At 37.1% G+C, this 20,975-nt stretch overlaps 1 protein-coding gene across 3 annotated transcripts in view; it reads left to right on the forward strand.

Moving 5' to 3' along the window:
- Positions 1–20,975, forward strand: part of URI1 (URI1 prefoldin like chaperone) — a 42,980-nt gene that overhangs the window by 7,762 nt on the left and 14,243 nt on the right. For 2 of the 3 annotated variants that reach the window (XM_049806668.1, XM_049806669.1), the window contains exons 2-4: positions 4,750–4,784; positions 8,856–8,934; positions 11,291–11,426. In XM_049806668.1, coding sequence (XP_049662625.1) covers positions 4,750–4,784; positions 8,856–8,934; positions 11,291–11,426 — 250 coding nt within the window. Of the gene's footprint in view, positions 1–4,749; positions 4,785–4,808; positions 5,081–8,855; positions 8,935–11,290; positions 11,427–20,975 lie in introns of those variants that run through there. The other variant, XM_049806670.1, reaches the window with a different exon arrangement.

Below are 20,975 nucleotides of genomic sequence, written 5' to 3' on the forward strand. Positions count from 1 at the left end.
ATTCCATACTGTCATTTTCCCTAAGTAACTGGAAATGTGATTGAAAGGGATGTTTAAAGTGAGACTAATTCAAGATTAAATAGTCACAAATTATATTATTGCTACATGTAAACAAATTACTTGCATATCTGATTTTATTCAGATTACTTTTCAAGTGGTAAATAATGCTTTATCACTTATATAGTGCTCTTACATCTTTAGAGTGCTTTTCTCACATTAATTAATCATCATTAAACACTCTGAGGTGGGTAGGTTAATACTATTATCCCCATTTTGCAGATGAAGAAATGTAGACTGAGAGGTTGTGATTTGCTCAAGGCCATATAGAAGAAATAGAATCAGAGCTGGGATTAGATCTGTGTCCCTAGCTTCTAATTTCAGAAGACCAGCCAGATTGTGAGCCACAATTTTGAAGCAAAATACTCGAGTATGCATGGAGAAACAGCACACGTTCACTTGGCCTCTTAGAAACCTAACTTGCAATTTGTTGAAATGGAAACTTTGCTTTTGTGCCATGCCGTGTATTTCCATGTTCATACCTGCAAGTGTGGAAACAGTCTCTCATTCATTTAGGAGCTCTTCCTAATCTGATGGGGCATTTTTATTTTCATTATTTTCATTGAAATTAACTCTCATCTTAAAAATACCAGTTTCTGGTTCTTTGGACTTGAACATAACTGTGTGGCTTGGATACAGCAGGTTTAGCATTGGTACCTGAAACTGCCTACAGGTGATACCAGTACCAGCTCTGTTGCTTATAATTTTTCACGAGCTGAGACATAAATAAAATTCTGACTTGGCAGCTTGCCTTATTGCTTTTCAGAACTGACGAGAGAGAGAAGAATTACCCTCAGTGTGCTAAACCCCATCACCTTTGTAGGCAGTGCCTAGCTGCTTAGTAGAGAGAGACATTCGCATGCATGCGCTCCACCTTGGAGAACTACCGAAATAGAACAAAATAGTCTTGGACTGCAGAGGAGAGCAGGACTGTTTGTGCACCACCTTGACAATCAGAAGCACCACAGCTGTTAGTAATGGGAGCATGTGCAGAAGTAACAGATAAGGAAAAATGAGGTGGAAGAAAGAGGTGCCCTTGTACGTGAGGGTGAGGACCTGCTGGGGAAAGGTGGGGTAACGTGGAACACGTTAAGGGACCCATGGGCATGTGCAGGTAAGAATTGGCTTCGTGCTACAGCATCCTTCTCGTCTTCTCTTCATTCCCAAGGAAATGTTTCAAGTTATTTTAGTGCCTGGCTGCTGAGTTAGGGGATCTGGCCTCTGTTTCTAACCCTGCTCCTGACCAGTGTTAGTGGTTAAGTTACTCAGCCCGCAAGATCAGTGCAGTGCTTTTCCGAAGTACTGTACACTTTAATTCATGGAAAAATTTTTGAGCTCTTCAGATGGAAGATCCCGGAGAAGGTGGAATAGAAACAGATTGGAAAGGGAGAAAGTGTTGCAGACAGAAGGAATTTCCTGCCTTCAGACAGCTAGTGAAGTCTGTGGCTGTATGGTACGAGTTGTTTGGGGGTTGATTGGGTGTCACTAGCCTGCAGGCTGCCCTGTGTTCAGATTGGCACGGTGGAACTGGGCGACACTTGGGAAGTGATCGTAGGTCTAAAGCCGATCCTCCTGCTCTGCTGTGACTCCGCTTGAGAAACCTAGAGACGAGATTCCGTAAAAGCAGCAATGTACGCTTCCCTTTAAATAGCTCAACCTAGTAGTAATGAGAGCAGAACCAACGCATGATCTCTTGCTTTAACGGTTTGATTTTTAATCCAGAAGGAACTACACTTTGGGTTACAGGCGCACAGAGGTGTGCTGTCCCGGGGGGCCACGCGCGGAGCTCCCGCGTGTGGCTTTGTCTGGTTAGGAGCTTGAGAAGCACTAAATTTTAACAAGTTGCTGTTGGAGGAAAGTTATGTGTTTTCCCACAGTGGATCCCGCTTTAATAACCAGACCCATGCTTAGGTAACATTAAGTTTGCTGCAGGAGTAGTTTAATAAAGTATTTTAGTGTGCAGATAAGCCATTGATAACCACGTGCATTCACAAACTCATACATTTTTATGCCTAAAAGGGGAGAATTCAGAGTTTATTGATACCGCTTCCGCTACGATGTCTTAAAAGTAATGCATAGTTGGTGGCACTAGGTGTCCAGACAAATTGAACTCAAATGAACAAACAAACAGGTCATTTATTTTATTTACCCTGAAAGGAATTTTCATTCTTTAATTGTAACTCTAGATATAAATTATGTGTGAAAGATAGACTAATGATTTTCCTGTGTTTGATTAAAGGCAAAGAATCAAAGATTTGTTTATATATTTATCTATTTGTTTCTTTGCTGTGATAAGACCGGTTGTTATCCAAACAGTGGGACTGACCTAATAAAGGACATATGCATAATTGATCTCCATCTGTTTTTCAATATTTATTTTCTCTCTATTTTTTTAATGGAGTTTGGTTCCAGAAGTGCAGCCTGAAACGTTTTTAAGGTAGTGTGTTTTAGCACTTCTGTAAAAGGTCTCATTTTATTCTGGCCACTGAAACGAAAAGGTTTGTTGTTGGTTCCACCCTTTAGTATCCCTTCAAGAGAGATTATATCAAAGAAGAAGAATTAAATTAAAATTGATTGGTGTTATTGATTTTTTTTTTTTTTTTAAGGGGATAAAGGGCGATGGAAACAGCATATGCCCCTATGCTGTTTTACTGATGGACTATTTTTCAAAAACATAAAAAGCATATGTGCCCAATTTACATATTTACTAATTAAAAAAGCTTCCTGGAAACATTAAGTAGACTATCTACTGTAACCTTTAACATTGTAGCTAATGGATATAGCCTGGAAATTTTCATAGAAGGTCCTCTAAATAATGTAAATGATTATGAATATGTAACTAGTTAATATGCAGCTATGAAAGGATTATCATGTAGAGGTTAATGAACATGCTGCTCTTACGGTTTGCAGGGCTTTTCTTTTTGTGGTTTTAGCTCACTTCATGCATGGAAAGTCATGTAGTGGGAATGGAAAGCTTCCTGTCTTTTCCATCTTCATCTGTAATGGGGCAATTAAACTGGAACTCTCTTAAAGGATTCCATAAACATTTTTGTATGCTTAATTATGTTGTGTACTTCACAATCACTACTGAAAGAATGAAGGATGTTGATAGAACAGGCTCTGACTCTTCTACTTGTTAGTGATGGGCTCCATTGTGTGTTAGCATTGTTATCAAACGTTGCTGTGCTGTATGATTTATACCTTTTATGGAAACTTTACTCTTAAAATGGGCTTAATATTAATAGTATGAATTAGATTTCTGAGTTGATGTCCTATAGAAGTCTGTATTTTACTCTTAACCTTAAAAATAGTTAGCTTGCACGTTAAGGAAAACATTTGCTGGGCATTTGATTTATAGTAGTTTAAAGCAAATGATAAATTTAAACTTGGCTTACGTGGGATGAGGTACCTGGCTGAATTTCCTGATGGATTATGAAATAGCGTAACTGCAAATGTAGAGCTGATCCTTTTCATTTAAGTACTTTACTCTGTTTAAAGAACTATTAGCTCACAAAGTAGTCCTATTTTTTTACTCCTATATGAGTAGAAAGTGCGGGGTCTGAGATCTGTTTTGCAATAGCAGCACATATGCTAACTGAAAAAAAAAATTGTCTTTCATTCTGTTGTTTGGGAAAAAAAATTATCTGCTCCAGTGATTTCAGTGGTAGTTGAATGTATGTTATTGTTTTCTCTGCAAATTTTCCCATTAATTGCTTTCAAATGTTAGCATTATTTTGGCTATAGGAAAAACGAAATTTGAAAAAAAAATCTAGAAAATGCTTATATTGAGAAGATGTCTAGACATATTTAATTGCCTCATGGCTTCATTGCATTTCATATAATGGAATGAAATTGTTTGTGTTATATTTTTGGTAACCATTCAGAGATCAGAATATGTCTTAAAAGACAAAATGGCCATGTAATTATGCCGGAGAAGGTCACAGGTTTCAGTATCTTGTCTGTTTGCTATATCTACATAGTCTAAAAAAATACAGTTAAAAAAGAAAAAAAGTATTTCATTTTAACAATGTGCTTTATTTTGTAAATTATTTTGGATCTCTTGGGAAAGCCTGTGGTGTGAAGAAATAAGTGAAATATTCGGATTAAAACTTCCCTCTTTCTGACACCCAGAAAGAACAGAAGGGAAGCCAGCAGCCCATAATGGTGTCAAATATCCTTGTATTTAAACACCACAAAATTAATTTATGCTTTTTCAAATTAAAATGGCCAGTGGAAACATTTGTTGATGTAAAGGAAAAAATGTTTTTGGTGCTGTGGGTTAATTTTTTTTTTGTTTTTTAATGACTGAGTATGGAAGTAACATTGATGTCTTGTTATAATTTATGTTGTTTTCTTATTCTGCAAACATGTAACACTGAAAATAGATCTCCAGATTGCACAAACTACTACTTATCTTACATTGTGTGTCACCTAATAGTTATGGAGCAGGTAGTGTACCAAAATATGAATTGAAAAGCTGTAATTTTTTCTGTGGTTATCAGTCTGCATTAGTGTGTGATAAAGTGTGCTGCTTAAGAACTACCATTCACATGCCTTTGCACTGACAAATAAAAATGTATATAGAGACACCACCAAATCTATAAAGCTACTGTTCTAGTTTCTGATGCATTGACATTGCAGCTGTGTGCTTAGCCTTGTTTTTTCATGAGTAGTTATCTGTTTTAATGACAGGTGGTCACTAGCTGCCAAGAAAAAATCCAGCACTGGTAAGTGAAAAATGTTTGATTACATGCCTAAAATACCGATGAGTAACCTAGTTATATTTTAGTAAAGTATTGCTATTTATTCTAACGATACCTACTAGCACGTTTTGGAGATTACAGTTAGCAGTAGCTCAGAATCTCTTTAAAATGTGTATATTTTCCACTGATACCATTACTTTAAATCACAAATACACTGAGCCTTAGTGTTTATACTTCTGTTTTAAATACCCAGCTCATTCGTCATTTTTCCTCAAGTAACCTTGTGGCATGAATGCTGACTTTGCCTGACTGGTGAAAAGGTACTCCCAGGGTAGAATTTAATTATTCTTGTTGTTTTCTTTCTAACTATGGAGCAAATGGGGAAATTCTGCTTCCCCCCTCTCCATGTGCTAAAACAATGTGAAAGTAATGTTTCCATGTCCGTCCCCCCCGTAAACTATGTGATAAGGCTTAGTTTGTAATGCTTAGAAAGAAATGGTTTGTTATGTAAAAAAATTATCTCTGGGCACTTTTTTCTCTGTTGGCAATCTATGGTTAATAGAAAACATGCTTAGTAAATAATAGTTTTGTATGGCATCTGAGGAAAATGTACATTTAATGGTGAATGAAATCTTATATTGTGAGTTACTGTGAGATATAACAGTTGATCTTACAGATATCAAATTACAATATATCCATGCTGTGTTTACCATGATTTTACTGAGAGAACAACAGGAGCTGTCTTGATTATTGTCTGCAGGGTTATTGCAGAATCACAGCAACTGCCCCTTTAGTGGTGAGATTAAACCTTTGGTTATACACCATCAAGCATATAATATTTTAAATTTATTTTAAGAGGCTTTTTCTTCATGCCTGAAAGATCTCCAAGCAAATAATTTATATTTAGTCTGTATCAAATGTTTTTAGTTTAAATGCACATAGGCTGCAAGCACTGGATAAGAGGAAAAAAATCAAGGCAATCTATACACATCATCATATTAAATTCTGACTATTGGCTCGCAAAAATAATCTAAAACTAATATGTTTCATTTATGTTTAAAATTCAGAGACTGCATAAATTTTCAATAAGGGAAATATTGAAGTGCCTACTGGTGCTGCTGTGGTGAAGTCAGGCAGAATATTCGCAGCGTGTGTACTTCTTCAGGAGCTTTGCAGTGTCCGTACCAATTTGGTCCCGTGTGAAATTCTGCATGTATATTCTTTTCACTAAGAGACAGTATTTTTCAGAAATAAACTAATATTCAGAAAACCATAAAATTCAAAGAGATTCTTAAAAGTCTGGAAAGTTGTGAAAATTATTTCCTCTTATAGAAATGGCTGAGATTTGTGGATTGGGGAGGGAGGGTTGGCTGTGGAAGAAGAAGTTGCTCTTGTGTTTGGTTTTGTGCAAACTCTGGCCAGAGTGGCCCGTGAAGTTGGGGATTTTGGGCACAGAATGTCAAAAGGAAAACCTAACTTACTAATATCTTTTATGTAGAAAGCAATTTCTACAGCATCGATACAATCTTCACTTTATAAAAAAATTATTTAAAATTTAGTACCCTTATTTAGATCTTGATTGTGCAAGAGCTGAGTGCTCTTGTTTCAACTGAGTAATTTGTTCATATAAGACCTTTTAAGTAGTCAGTGACACAGAAGAATGTTAAATAGAATTGGGTGAATAACAACAGGGTTTTAAAATGCTCAGCTTCAATATGTTTCCATTAAATTATTTTCTTTTTAATTTTTTAGTACACTTTTTGAAGTATATTTCTAAAGCCATGAATCCAATAATGGGTCTGGTATGGGATTAAACATCTAGACATGTATTTCCCCTTCTAGGGACGTGTTTATAGCTGGAGTCCAAATATTCATCCTCTCTGTTCACTTTGGTTCTTCATTGTGTATTGGGACTGAGCATAGTGCCAGCATACCCCAGAGCTTGTGTGACCATCAGCTATAGGTGAAGAAGGGAGGTCTGCTTCCTTCCTTAAGTAATGCTATTTCGGGCCGATTAGTTAAAAAGGATTGATTTTAATTTTATTTATCTCGATGGTCCAGTTCAGGATGTGGCCGCAGTTTTAGAGATTCCCATGGTGGAGGTTTGATCAGCAAAGGGCCCACTGAAAACAGAAACGTACTTTGCTCTGTAAAGCAAAACAGCTTTTGTAGCAAGTGATTTCTCCTGTACCCTGATTAGATTATTCAGTAACAGGCAGCAGTCAGATCTTAAAGGCAGTATCTTCTTTTCAGATTAATGAAGAAATGTTGAGTGACTTTCAGCCATGGAACAATGGGAATGTTTAATCCCGCTGCGAGCAGGGGGATTTTCATACCATTCTCCTCCCATAGAGTCTTCTCCTTGCGTTTGAGACGTGGGCAAGGCCTTTGGCTTGGAGATCGTGTTTGTTTTTCAGCAGGTGGTTGGAGTGCATCAGTGTCCATTTCTCAAATACAGATCTCTGTGAGGCAAAGGCTGAATTCTGTAAACATCATAAAGTAATCGATCGTTATTGTTGACACCGAGTTGTCATTATATTGCTTCCCCCCTCCAAAACATCTCAGTGAATTTTGTTAAGATTCATGAGTTTGTCCTTCCTCTTTGAAGGAAGTCTATTATATTTTCACTTTGATATGGGCAATGGACAGAGCAACTTGCCTAAAATGTCTGGGAGAAATCTGCTGTCAAAACAAAGCAGCAGCAAGCATCTTTTGTAAATCAGTTATATGGAATATGGTTTTAATGTCCAAGTGGCACAAAACCCTAAGTTCTTTTTTTCAGGACCACTTCAAGAACTTAAAATGTGAAGTAGTCCAGGTATAAAGGGTGGTTACAGCAAAGTTCAACTATGGAAGCAAATGAGTCAAAACATAGGCAAATGAGTCAAAACATAGGAGCATCAGATAGTTTTTCATAACATGCTGAAGAAGATTTCACTCTGCTTATGAATCTAAGAAAATCAATGATGATATTTTGAGAGTTGTGTTATCAACTATGACATTCATTTTCTAGCACATTTATAGATTGCTTTCCTGAATCATCCTCAGAAAACCTGTAATTTGCATCTTGGGTCAGCGTTGTTAAGTGTGCTGCTCTGTGCTTTCAGTTGCCTTTTATTGCAGAATTTACTACCATATATATGTTTACTATTTTGAAGTACAAGTAAACAATATCATCAAACCTGACTTTTACATGCCAGCTACTTCATGCAGGATCTGATTTCTGACCATCTTCAGAATGGCAGTGGTCCATTAAAAGACTTTTTCCAGCCCAATTTAAGTATTTAAGAATGTCTTCACAAAAGGCAGCTTTTTTAGAGGGAGTGTAGTTGCGTGTCTTCCACGCAAAGAAAAAATCCTTGTAACAGTTGAAACGCTGTATCTTGCAAAGTCCTCTGAAGAGCCAGGTGTCTGCCGTGGGAATAATTTGTCCAAGTTCACCAAGCCATTTCTGTCCTGGGTAGCAACATGCAGCTTGACCCTCATTTACATTTTGGATAGAGAAACAGCAGAAGGGATGTTCTTCACCTATATTGTCCCTTGTCAGGGATTGAAGATGCGACAGAATCCTGGTGGTCAAGCCATCTTTCAGGAGTGTTGGCTCTTGATAGGAATACAAAGTTCACTCGAAAATCAGAATTAATTAAAATTTTGCCCGTTTATGTTAGGTCAAACCAAGGTCATCAATTCTTCATTACAAGTGATACTTTGAAGAATCTGCCTCTTACAAACTGGATTTTCAGTTATTTTTCTAAATATTGATGGTGGTATAACTGTTGAACTTGAACATGGAGTGTAGATATGCCAAATCCTAGTGAAAGAACTGATTCTTTGCACCATAAAAAATTAAAATGCAGAAAGAGACATGCTAAAATAATCATGTCCCTATTTTAATACATGTTATTCTAAAATAATCTAGCTATTATGTTTGTCATCCCAAGTCTTTTATAAATAAGTTATTAATCTATCAACTGTATGTGTTTAAGAGTAAAATAGTTTATTTTTCTGTTTTTTGTGTGTTGTTGAATTACTAGCAGAAAAACATTAAGTCTTTACTTTAGATACGAAATTGAATCAAATTGAATTTGTCAACAGGAAGAAGGTGGAGAGTGATTATGAGGCTCTTCAGGAACGACTCCGTACGTTGCCCGATAAACTGTCCTACGATATCATGGTATGTATGCTGCAGGGTTCATAGGAGAAAATGGGCTAAAATTTTTAGTAACTCGGGTATCTCCACTGGCGGTGAGGTGTTATTCAGGTTGCCACGTAGTACTTTGTAATGTTGCATTTATTATGATATTAGTTAAACCTTTGCTTTTGTTTCTTTCTCTTTTCTTTGAAATCCATTATAAGTTATGATGTTACTGACAACTGAGAACTGATGACATAAATGCTAACACAAAACCTGACATGTTTGATATGTAAATCTAACGTATAGAAAACTATAATTATGACTGAATTACAGTGCTTAGTCATTTCCTGAGAAGAAAGTAGCCATAGTGTTTCCTGATTCATGGAAATAAACCCTAGAACATTGATTTTTACATTAAAAAGTGCTGCTAATTTTTGTTTCACCGATCTTCGCATTGACATAGCGATCTTTCCTGGTGCTTTGAATCTTCCCTAACAACTGCACAGCTCCCTGTGTAAACTTTACCCTGTTGACTTGCACTCACTAGATTTTTGACCAAATTGGCTTTTCTCTCTTTTTTAACTCCTCCTTTCTCAGGTCCAATTCAAGATACATCTTTGAAGGGAGGGAAGTTGTGCTGGAAGTAACTGAATAGCTAATTTCAGCACAAAGTGCCTGACTGCTTGCTTCCTTGGCAGCCTGGCTCAGTGTACAGAGTTGAGTTGTTAGTAAGATGGCATTGGAGTACACTTACCGTGTGGGAAAGACAGTGGTTCCCTTTCCTGTGCTAACAATTCAGCTCTGGATTTTATGCATGCAGTCCATTTACCATATGTATATGTGTGTGGCCACATGACGTAGAACAAAAAGATTTGTGTTGTTTCGAAGCACAGAAGAAACCCTGTTTTTAAAAAAGCTAGATAGGGCTTATCCTTAGTTAAAGCAGCAATGTCAACTCACATCTGTTATTTTAAATGTACATAAATAGTTCCTATCCTGTTAGCCAAACATTTTCATATGTTTTCAATTTTGCTTTCATCATTTTGGGGGAAGAGTGAACAGGCAAATGGTGCAGTCTGCTACTTGAAAACCGACTCAGGAAGGGTACATGTGTAGGAAAAGCACATCTGCGTAGTCTTAACGTCAGGATCCTGCCTGCTGGAGAGCTGTTTCGAGCATTGGTACCCTCCTGGATACTGAAGCTCGGGAAGATCACTTTCCAAGGAAACAGATCCACTAGGCCAAGTGCTTTCCTTCAGCACAAATGCAATGAGAAAGCAAGTGGCTACTCTAAGGAAATGAAGAAGGCTGAAGAGGAGTAAAATAGGAGGAACTGATACAAACCGGCTGATACAGATCTCTTCTTACCCCGAGAAAGAGAAAACTTGATGCGGATGTGGTTCTTAGCTTTTTGCCACCTCCATTTTAACTTTAATGTGATTTTTGGTCTCCTAATTTCTTTGCAATTGAAGCCCAAAGGCAGCCAGGCAGGTGGCAGTAGGTCTGAGGGTACGAATGCTGGGGGCTGGTGCAGGAGACAGGAGTGAGGGTGGCCAAGGCTCCTCCTCAGCAATAGGACTTGCCCAAGCAACGTCTGTAAAGCATGGGCTGTAGAAGGTGGCTTAATTCATAAAAATGGTATCCTACACGTTGTAATACATGTTAAAATGGGGGTTACACATTTTAAGAAGCACCTCTTAAAGTTACAACACATGTTTATCACCAAGGTACTCCTGTCTGAAGTATTCTGGTTTTCTGTATTGTTCCTGTGCCTGGACCGTCATTAGAGGATGGGCGTTGCTTGGTGCAGCGTTGCTTGAAGGTTGAGGTCTGCAAACTGGTGAATGATAAAGTGAGATTAAGCACAGTCTGTGATCCTGCCAGTAGCCCACACAAACTTCTACTGATAAGTTTCTAGGTGCTCACTATTAGCAAGGCAGATGTTGAGAAAAGCAACTCATCTGTGAGTTGACCATACCTGTTTAAGTATTTTAAAAGTTTTAGCAAAACTAAACTTGCTTTTATTAGGAAACAAGTGTAGTCTGTGTATAACAAATATGTAACTCCCCTAAATGTTAATATTTTTGTCAAGGTTTACATGCTAGGATTAAGTGAATTTGTTTTCCGTGGGAGCATTCAGCTATACTATAGTTTTATGTCACAAAACCACTTGTCTAGTTAAATTCCACTTTTCTGATTTTGTAAGTACAATACTAAATTCAAATGGGTCTGGTCATTTGAATATTTATGAAGGGTTAGTCATTAAATAACTGCTGTAGAATTTTTATTTCTTTAACTCTGTATTTTACTTTTTTAAAAAAACTAAGACATGAATGACTGTCTAGGTTTTATTTTCATTAGTGATTTTCAGCAGTTTCTTCTGTGCCTTTGACAGGTACCTTTTGGTCCTCTTGCCTTCATGCCAGGAAAACTTGTCCACACCAATGAGGTTACTGTTCTGCTTGGGGACAACTGGTTTTCAAAATGCTCAGCAAAGCAGGCTGTTGCGCTGGTTGAGCACAGAAAAAAACGTATGTATGTTTCTGAACATAATTTAATAGTCAAAATTATGTGTCTTTGTATTAATATATAAAATCAGTAGCATGTACACTTTTTTTTGTGAGCTTGCTAACAGAAGTCTCATTTGGATGTAATACCAATTTAGCACCTTATTTTCCATCTTTTCTTGGTATTTGATTGGATATGTCCAGGTTTTTTTTAGAGCCAGAGCTTTTTTTTAATGATACATCAGCTTAAGTTACCAAAATTCAGGTTTTGATGTTAGAATACAAGTTCAGTCAAGACTTGTTCATTTGTTTATTATACACAAAAGTAAAAAAAAAAGAAAAAACAAACTAAAAACCTCCTTTCACTTTTATTTAATGTGAGAAATGCTGTATTCTCTTCTAGAAAGTGAGCATCACATTGTATTTTTGCTCTTAGTTACCTTATTCCCTATATTCTGTTCCCTTCTCTCATCTCATTTCTTTGCTGCCTTGTCCTCTGGTTTTTTTTTTTTTTCCCTTTTGTCCATACCATTTTCCAGCTTTCTTCTCCCTCTACGCGAGCTTTACTCCTGCTTGTTGTTTTTTTTTTTACTTTACTTGCTGCTCAGCTGCATTTCTGCCTCTCGCCCTCAACATTCTTAGCCACTGATGTGGAGAGATCCCCTGGATCTCCCCAGATCAGGTGTTGTTGGTGACCACCAAATTCATCTTACATAGCAGCACATCACAGAGTCAGAGAGGCAATTTCTGTTTTTATTTCCAGCTCTCTTCAGTTGGTGGTGAGATCTTGGCTTCGAAGAGCCAAGACCAGCAGGAAGTGGTGTGCGTGGGGCACTTTGGAACCTCTTTATGTTAGAAAGAGTAAGAGCCCAAAATATTTGATGTAAATGTCAAGGAAGGAAAAGCACAATAAAATGGAAAATAAATTGGTACCTATTAGCCTTTGCTGTTTGCGTCAGATAAGCGTTTGAGTAAACTTTTTTCATATTGGTTTTACCTGTAATCTGTCTCTTTCCTGAATGAGTGCTCACTGCAGCTTTACCCTGTGTATGTTACAACTACCACAACTATTTACACTGGATTTTTGTTTGAGTTCAGCTATCCATGTTGCTGCCTGCAGCAGAATACCTCAGAGGTTCCCCATCTGAATACATTTTTCTTTTCAATTCTGTGCAAGCAATATTTGTGTAAGAAAAGTTAGGTTTTTTATAAAAATTCATTTGCTATATTACTTTAAAATATTCCTTTATGAAGAACATTGCCAAAAGTCTGTAATTTGTATTTTACCTATTATCTTTCTTAATCTGGTTCTCCTGACACAACTTCACAATTTTCTTTCTTACTGAACTGAATCTACATTATTTATTGTGACTCTTGTGAGATCTCAGGTCCATATCTTTTTCCTTGATCATCTGATATTTTTTTCAGTGCTGCAGAATATTTTTGTCACCGTTGCATTCAGTGAAATCATTTGACCTTTGCATAGTAGATGTTTGAACATTGAGTAGTCTGCTGGGAGACACACAATAAATGCTGGATTCTTTCCTTTATGATCTTTTAAATTACATTTAAAATACAAACTCAGAAATACTAATTTCCTTTAAAGCAAAATAGTCATCGATGCTGGATATAAACCCTCCATTCAGCTAATAGCTCACTTCAGCTGTGTGATGGCTGCCAGTGGGAGGCTCCAAAACACTGATATTAACTAAAAACTTTTTATTTAAAGGACTCTTTTCAGTTTTGGATGATAAAGCCCATATTAGTACATATGATTCTGGAAAAAAATAAAAATTCTTTCATACATACACTTTTCTCCATTAAAAAATACAACTGACTTTCTTTTCAACCATTTTCATACTAAATGAGGGCAAGTTAGAGGAGAATACTGGAGATTTTATTTGTTTATTCTAGTTAGAAAAAAGTTACGTACGTGGAAGACCTGTAGGCCATTGCTATTTAATGTGAAATGGCCACTTGTGGCACAAAGGTGAAAGACTGATGTTTCACAAGTATTAGTTTAAAGTCTCTTTTGTGTATTGCACTGTAGTTATTTTCGTAGTTGTAACTTCTCGTTTCACTGGCATTTTGTGAGCATAGAGCCTTCACAGTTTACAGGGTGATGTATATTGGGCAGTGTCCTTACATTGACACAGTGTGATTTGATTTTTAGTACATAATCTTTTTGTTTTGGACATAAATTTCGTGAGTAGGTCACACACACTGGAAAAGAGGGCATGCTTACTGCAGGGGATTACATTGCAAGCAGTCCTGAATGTACAGTGTGCCAGTCGGAAGGTCCTAACGCAGCAAAGCTTTTTTAAGCATGTGCTTAAGGCCAGTGTGTGCTTAAAGGCTTTGATATATAGGAATTGGGGTCTGAACAGAGCAAAGAAAGGCTCATGCTGAAATTGCTTCCCGAACAGAAAGCTAGCAATATTTGTCGATGGTTTGTTTCTTCAGTGACCTACATTTTTTTATCCAATACTACTCTCTTTAATTTAGATGGGTGTTATTTTCATAACTAGCTGGTCAAATCTGTTCAGATAACTGACACGAACTTAATTAGTATAGCACTAGTAGTTCAGTGCCTTAACAGAAATTAAGAGTTGTAAGGAAATAAATGCAAGACACACTTTCATTGCCTACCATATCTTGTGCCCACTTTCCTGAGTAGTGAGGAGTGTGAAGGCATCTGTTCAGGGTTTAAGTTTTCTAGTGGGACTGGCTCTTAGGTAGAAAAGGGTAAGAGATTCCTATAACTCACTTCTCAGTGTTGTTTCTTACTGGTTCTGGGGAGTTTACCTTATTGTCTTTGACTAGTTTTGTGTGGGTCTGCCCATTGAAGACCTCTGGTCACCAGGGGTGACCCTGTTTGCCTTTGAGGACACCACTGCCCTAACAGTTAATTTAGTCAAGGTTCACAGGAAATTTTCTTTGCAGTTTGATTCCTTCTGTGTATGTTAGATGCATACAAGAATTGAAAATATGAATTTGCATGCTTAAGCAGTAATAGTGCCAGATAAATCAAACAATATCAGTGAGTATAATGCCTTGGAAGTTAGGGGTAGCAATAAGAGTGTACTATATATAAAAGCTTTAAATATTACTTAGTACTAATTAGGTCATCCTTTTTGTCTTATTAGTTTTGTTAAATTTGCTTTTTAAAGCAGGACAAGTGAAAAACTGTTTGCTTCTGTGGAATAGAGAAATTCCCAGGCACAGCAGTTTAATTTCTTGGTTAAAATTTATTTAAGTGAAAGGAATAATTGAAGGGTGACTGTACTGAATCTTAAAAGTAAATGCACTGTAACTGACATAGCCGTAGAAAGCCCTATTTTGGGGCTACATTTTTGTTTGCTTAGCTTTTGATTTAGATGCAAACTGTTCAGCATTGTGATTGGTTGAAATGTATTTGGTAAAATTTGGGACACTCATGTCAAATGTTACTTTTTCATAAAATATTGATCATGTCTTCTTGAATAATATTTGAGTTGCAGTAGATCTTTAATTTGCTGCACATTTTTGTGACATCCTAGATGTTCAGTTAGTTCCCAAACTGTTAAAAAAATAAATTTAGTGAAGTTTATGGAATTGCCAAGTATATCTTTAATTGTTTTAAATTTGTTGCAGTTTGTTAAACCAGGTAGTACAGATAATGGGAAACACTTTACACATATGTTTGTGTGTAAAAATGTGAAGAAGTAGCGAAGTAGATTAAAGGATATGCACACCAAATTCTATTATAATAAAAGAAATTAGCTTTTTAAGTATGTCACAGTTTAGCACAACAATAATGCAACAGTAGTTTTTTCTCTTACAATTATCTTGCTTAAGGTACTTCATAATATTTCTGTTCTCCTCAAGGCAAGACTGTATTGTCTCAGAATTCAAAGAGGGAATAAAGATTCTTTTTGTGAATATGGGATTATATCTTTTACGTGTTTGCGATGATATAAATTACATTTTTTCTCTATATCAGTAATCGCATTAATTCTTTAAGATGGGAAATTTTTCATTACAATAGTCCCTGTGGTAGTTACTATAGAAAGAAATTAAATAGATTTTTCTTGTAAATATTTGTGGATTAATTCAGTATGCTAGGTATTCCAAGTGTCTAAACACTTTAAAAGGTGGGAAATTAAAACATGCACACAGAACTAGGAGTGGTTTTATTGTGTTAAAAATTTATCAGATAAAAAAAAAATCCCACTTAAAGGAGAATTGTTGAACTACTTAGCAATTGTGTCTTCAGTATATGTAAGAATACCCTTGCAGTGTCATGCTGCAAATGAATTCATGAAATGAAAATACTGATTACATTAACATACAGTATTGTGATAGTACCCACTTGTAAATTGCAGTATGTAACCTTTAATACAAATATTTGTGTCAATCAAAATTGACCGATAGCTTAGTATACAAGGTTTAAAAGATACCATTGTTTTTAATAAATAAGATGATCCAGGCGGATGAGGACCAGTTTGAATTTGTTCCTTATCAGCAGTTCCAGAAAAAAGGATATTGTCTCCAAAATATATGATAGGAAGGCTTTCCATTTCCCATCCGTGAATGAGTGAGGCCTTTAGAGGTTTTAATGTTTCATCCAAGGGTGAAAATAACTTCCTTTATATTCTAAAGAATGTAACACAAACTTGCCTACTCACTTTTTGGGGGGAAAACAAAAAATGCAGGCAAGTGTTACAAAGAAATCTAGCTGTTGCTTTTCTTTATTAAAAAAAAAAAAAAAATTCTGCTCTTTTTCTGCATGCTGAAGAATTTTCTTTTGCTGTGCTTTTGAACATTTTTTTACCATTTTTGCGATGATCACTTTTTAGTTTGATAACCTCCATCACTTCCTTCCTTACCCTTGTTAAGTTAGGAGCTGATTTGGTGGAGTGCTAAGTGCTCTAAATCTGCTCTGCAGCTCCCAGGAGGTGTTTGGTTTCTCACAGGACTACAGTCTAGGTATTTTAACCAGAACACAATGGCAGAAAGTGAGGAGAATAGACTCCTTTCTGGAAGTTACATATTGTGATTCAAAGAAGCCCCACCTTTTTATAATTCTTACTGGGCAGCAGAGGAGTTGTCTGAATGCCACCCTCCTTCATTTAGGAGGAATTTAAATGTATTCATATAATTCTAGCAATTACATAGGTGTGTGAACCTAAAAAAGAAATGCTTTGCATTTACTTAGTGTTCCTAAAGCAAAATTATCTATACACATTTTTACAGAAGAAAATCCAAATGTCTTTGGTTTTGATACCAAGGGAACATGGAAAACAAAATGAAGGTTGTCTCTAAAAGGCACAAAGCTACTGCACAAAGGGTTGCATTGCATTTTAAAGAACTAGTGCAGTTGCTGTTATAAAGAATGAATTTATTTATGTTGTTGCAAGCACAAAGAGAGCTTAAATCTGTATACACAAAAAGCAATCAGGATTCTCTTTTGAATCTTAAAACAAATGCATCTCTAGAAAAATGAACAGAAAAGAATAGAAAAACAGAAGGGTGTTTTGAAAAGCTCTTAGTAGATAATACTTTCTGCAGAACAGCAGATCTTGTTTCGAGTAACCTGTGATAGTTTGTTGGAAAATTGTTGACTAAAAAAATATTTTGTTGCAGATTAAATGTATATTTATTGAAATACAGTTTAAAATCCTCAGATTGATCTACTTATGCAGACCCTTAAAAGCAAGAAAATAAGTAATGCACTTAAAATAGCATGCCATAACACATTAATAGTACTTATAATTGTACTGTAGTGCTGTACTTTTGCAAGGAAATAAATTCCATCTCCAAAGAATTCAGAATTGGAGTATGTGCATTAGATTGCATGATACTTTACCTCCAGCCTCAGTGATATTAACATGCTCCGTTAACAGACTGCATGATAGGTATTCTTGTTTTGTTCAGGGGTCAGTCATAATTGTGCTAGAAATTGCTGATCAAAGAGTTTGCATGCAAAATGCTATTCTGTGGTTCCCCCATGTAACTTCCCTTCTGCACCTGAAATGGGATGGTGGCAGCCCAGCATTTCCATGGTAGAGAGTCAGAACCGCTGAGGTACTGCCTTCAGGTGCATGTACTGGGTTCTCACTCTGGAGGAGCTGAGCTGCTGTCAGTAACTGAGGTAGGTGGTTGTTCCCTGGTTTGTATAAACACTCTGTGTTAATATAACCATCTTAAGACTGGTTACCTTCTGCTTGAGACACTGCATTAGATGATGAAGAGATCTTAACTCTAAATCTCAGTTGCATACAGAATTCTTTGTTAATCTAAATTTTCTGTCCAGTCATCTATCCTCAAAGGAGGTTATTTCCTAACTTTCCAGTCTTCTGTGTTGTATCTGTGAGACTCCTCTGAAGACTAACTGAACCTAGCAAGGTAGCCCAGGTTTCAGCTCCATCTCAGTTTGTCCTGTTTCACAAAGTCTGACTTTTCAAAATAGATCAACCTGTTCTCACTATTCTTGTCTGTTCTCACTATTTAAATCCCAGTGTAACACACAGTTTCCAGAAGTAACTAAAATAATGTCTATGATTCCCCAAATCCTTATAGACGACACTCCAAGGACATTAGTGTCAAACTCAGATAATTAAAATTTGTATCCAGCCAAGCTAATTAACCCATTAAAGCCAAAATGCATAGATGAGAATTTGTGTCAGTTTGGCATTAGTACGTTGTCATGTCTTGTAAAATCTGGCTTCGGTGGACTTCATTTCGACAATATGAAATGTGTTCCCCAATTATTTTTTTCCTCTGCCAGTGTATATGTTGCAAGCAGAGGGCTTCATCTTAAAAACGGCTAATCATGGTGTAAGGAAATTCAGTCAAGTCCTTTCAGACTAATAAGGGAGCTGGGAAAGAATGATCTAAATGTAAAGAAATCTTGCTGCCTGTAAATATTCAGAGACTGCTGCGCAGAGGAAATCTACATATCCTGATTTCTGATTCAAATACCTTTTCCTTTTGGTGGTCCTGGAAAACAGTCCTAGAGACTGTGGCTTGTCTGTGGCGCTGAACTATCTTTCCAAGTGGTTTAGGTGAGACGTGTAAATAGGAACTACTCGGGTTCACCTGAAAGCCATGTCAGACTTTTCTCAGGTTATTGGATGTGACAAAGTTGGACAACAGCCTCTGGTTCAATCCGTCTTAAAAGGCTCTAAGAAGCTTAAGCCACAGGGTAGTAAGAGGAGGAGACTACGGAGCCTCTCTTACCCTACTGATATTTTTTTCTGGGGGTCCCAATGACTAAAAAACCCCCTGTAGTTTGTAAAATGAATTGTTTCTTGCTAGATACGGTACATTTTAAAGCTCAGTGAATGATGTTGGAGGCTTTCAGGATGCGCAGTGGCAAGTTTAAAACACGAAACCCTGAGCTTTCCCTGCAGTTAGGTGCACGAACCCTTTTTCCAGGAGACCCCTTCTTGGCTGAGGGGCCTGGCCATGGGAAGGTCTCTCCTTTGGTCGACTGGGAGCCCTGGCTTTCCGCTGGCAGGGCAGGCGTAAGCGACCCAGTGGGCTGACTGGGAACGGAGCATCGCGGTGATCCCGGCTGTCCACTGACGTGCTGTGTGGCCCAGGGCAAATCACTTAAACCGTCTGTTTCTTCATCTGTAAAATAGGAGAGAGTAATACTTAACCTCCCTCGCAGGGAGCTGGGAGGATTAGTTAGTGCTTGCACAGCATTTTGGAATAAAACGTGGTGGGTAACTGCTCAGTGTCCTTAACTAACAGAGCAAACCAGTGCGTTCCTGTCCGGGAAGCAGCATTGCAAGCTGGTGCTCCCGGAGCAGCGTAACCTAGATGGCTGTTGAACGATATTTAGGTATACAGGCGATGACTGAGGCGCACGTGATGTTTAAGAAACAGCTGAGCATCACATTTACTATGAATGTAAAATAAAAGCCTGAGGAAAATTGGTCTCAAGCTAGACGTTTATGTACATTGAGACTACCTTCAAGAGCTGAAAGCACAGATGGGAGCATTTTGTACGAAAACTATCCACCTCTCTTTGGTTTGGACTTTGGAGGGTGCGTTACACGCCAAAAAAAGCTGTGGATGATGTTGATAGGAATTAACTGAAGAATAAAAGCTGCGTGCGAGAGATGATCGCTGCTGTGCCTGATGGAGGACAAGGCAGCTCTCGGAAAGAGTTGTGTAAGGGGAGCAGGACCCTGATTGCGTGTGGAAGGAGCTGTGTCCTCTGAAGGGTGTGTGTTGGCACGGCATGAGATGTTGAATATTTTTTGGAAATAGTATTTCATCCAGTAGGAAATGCAGAGCATTTTTCAGGGGAGAATCTCAAGCACTTTCTTAGAAACACTACTGGAGATGACTGCACATTTGATGTGTAGGTTCCCAAAAGCCTGATCTGTGTCTTCATGCTTCTTGTTGGCAAGGGTGGACGTTTGCTTTAGTAGCCTTTTCCAAAATGCATAATTTGCTTTCTAAACTATTTACTGCAAGTAATATATTTTTAAGGAATTGTATTTAATAGACTGTGAAATATCAACAGGGAAAAAAGCATACAGTACCGAATCTGTTAAAATTAGGATGAGAGTAATCTCACACACTTGGTGGTAGTTGTGTTTTGCCTTGACTGTTTTGTGCATAATTCCCTGTTCTGCGTGTGTAGAGGGGGAGGAGGGATCTGAACCTGTTTGTAGAAGTCTGAGTCACTAAGTAGATTTTATTTTCTAAATACAACTACAAACTCATTTTGCATACTTAAGTGCATTTTGTAATCATGTTGTGATTATTAGTATATTTTCACACATGCTTATCTGAAAGGCCTATCGTTATAATAAACGCAATCTCTGAAACATTTACAACTGCCTACCCTAGCCAGAAAACTATGGGGAGTAGCTATGTAGGAACTTGAAACTTTTTAGGAGTAGCCTCTAGACCAGATAGATACTTAATCAAATACTAAAGTTAACAGGCAAAAGGAGAGTTAAAGAAAGGAGTAAGAATATTGAGAAAATACTTTGAAAATAGTTTTTCAACTAGAATATTTTGTGGTTAAATTTTCCCTCACTATATGTTCCTGTCTGTAAAATGGGAAAAGCAGGGTGCTCTGCCATACTTTATGTTGTGAAAACAAATAATTTAAGGTGCATGAGGTTTTTTACATGCTACAGTACTGGTTATCGTGTAAGTATTGTAAGCAGAGAAGCAATGCTGAGGGAGGAGCTAGCTAGATTCATGAAGTGAGTTAGTGCTTAAAAAAGTTTCTTGAAGTGTGACTTTGCTGATCCCATGGTACAGAGGATCTCTTTGCCTCCTTCATAGTATTGTATGAGACATCTTCTTATATTGCTTTAATGATTCAAAAAAAGAATTGTTAAAATAGAAAATCAGCTTACTTCTTCACAAAGGCTTTTAGCTCCTTCAGGGTATATAGGACCAGTAGGTGCAAGGTCTTAGAGATCCTCTGTTGAAACTAATTTATGTAGTAAGTCTTCCCTCCTGAAAATTTGCATTTGTATTAGTTTTGAGTTGAACAAAGAGTGCAAGTCTATTAATATTATTAGTATAAGGCTTTAATTGTGCCCTCTTTCCCCCAAT

Source organism: Accipiter gentilis, chromosome 7 (genome assembly GCF_929443795.1).
Source record: "Accipiter gentilis chromosome 7, bAccGen1.1, whole genome shotgun sequence".
In the NCBI taxonomy this organism is placed as follows: Eukaryota; Metazoa; Chordata; class Aves; order Accipitriformes; family Accipitridae; genus Astur; species Astur gentilis.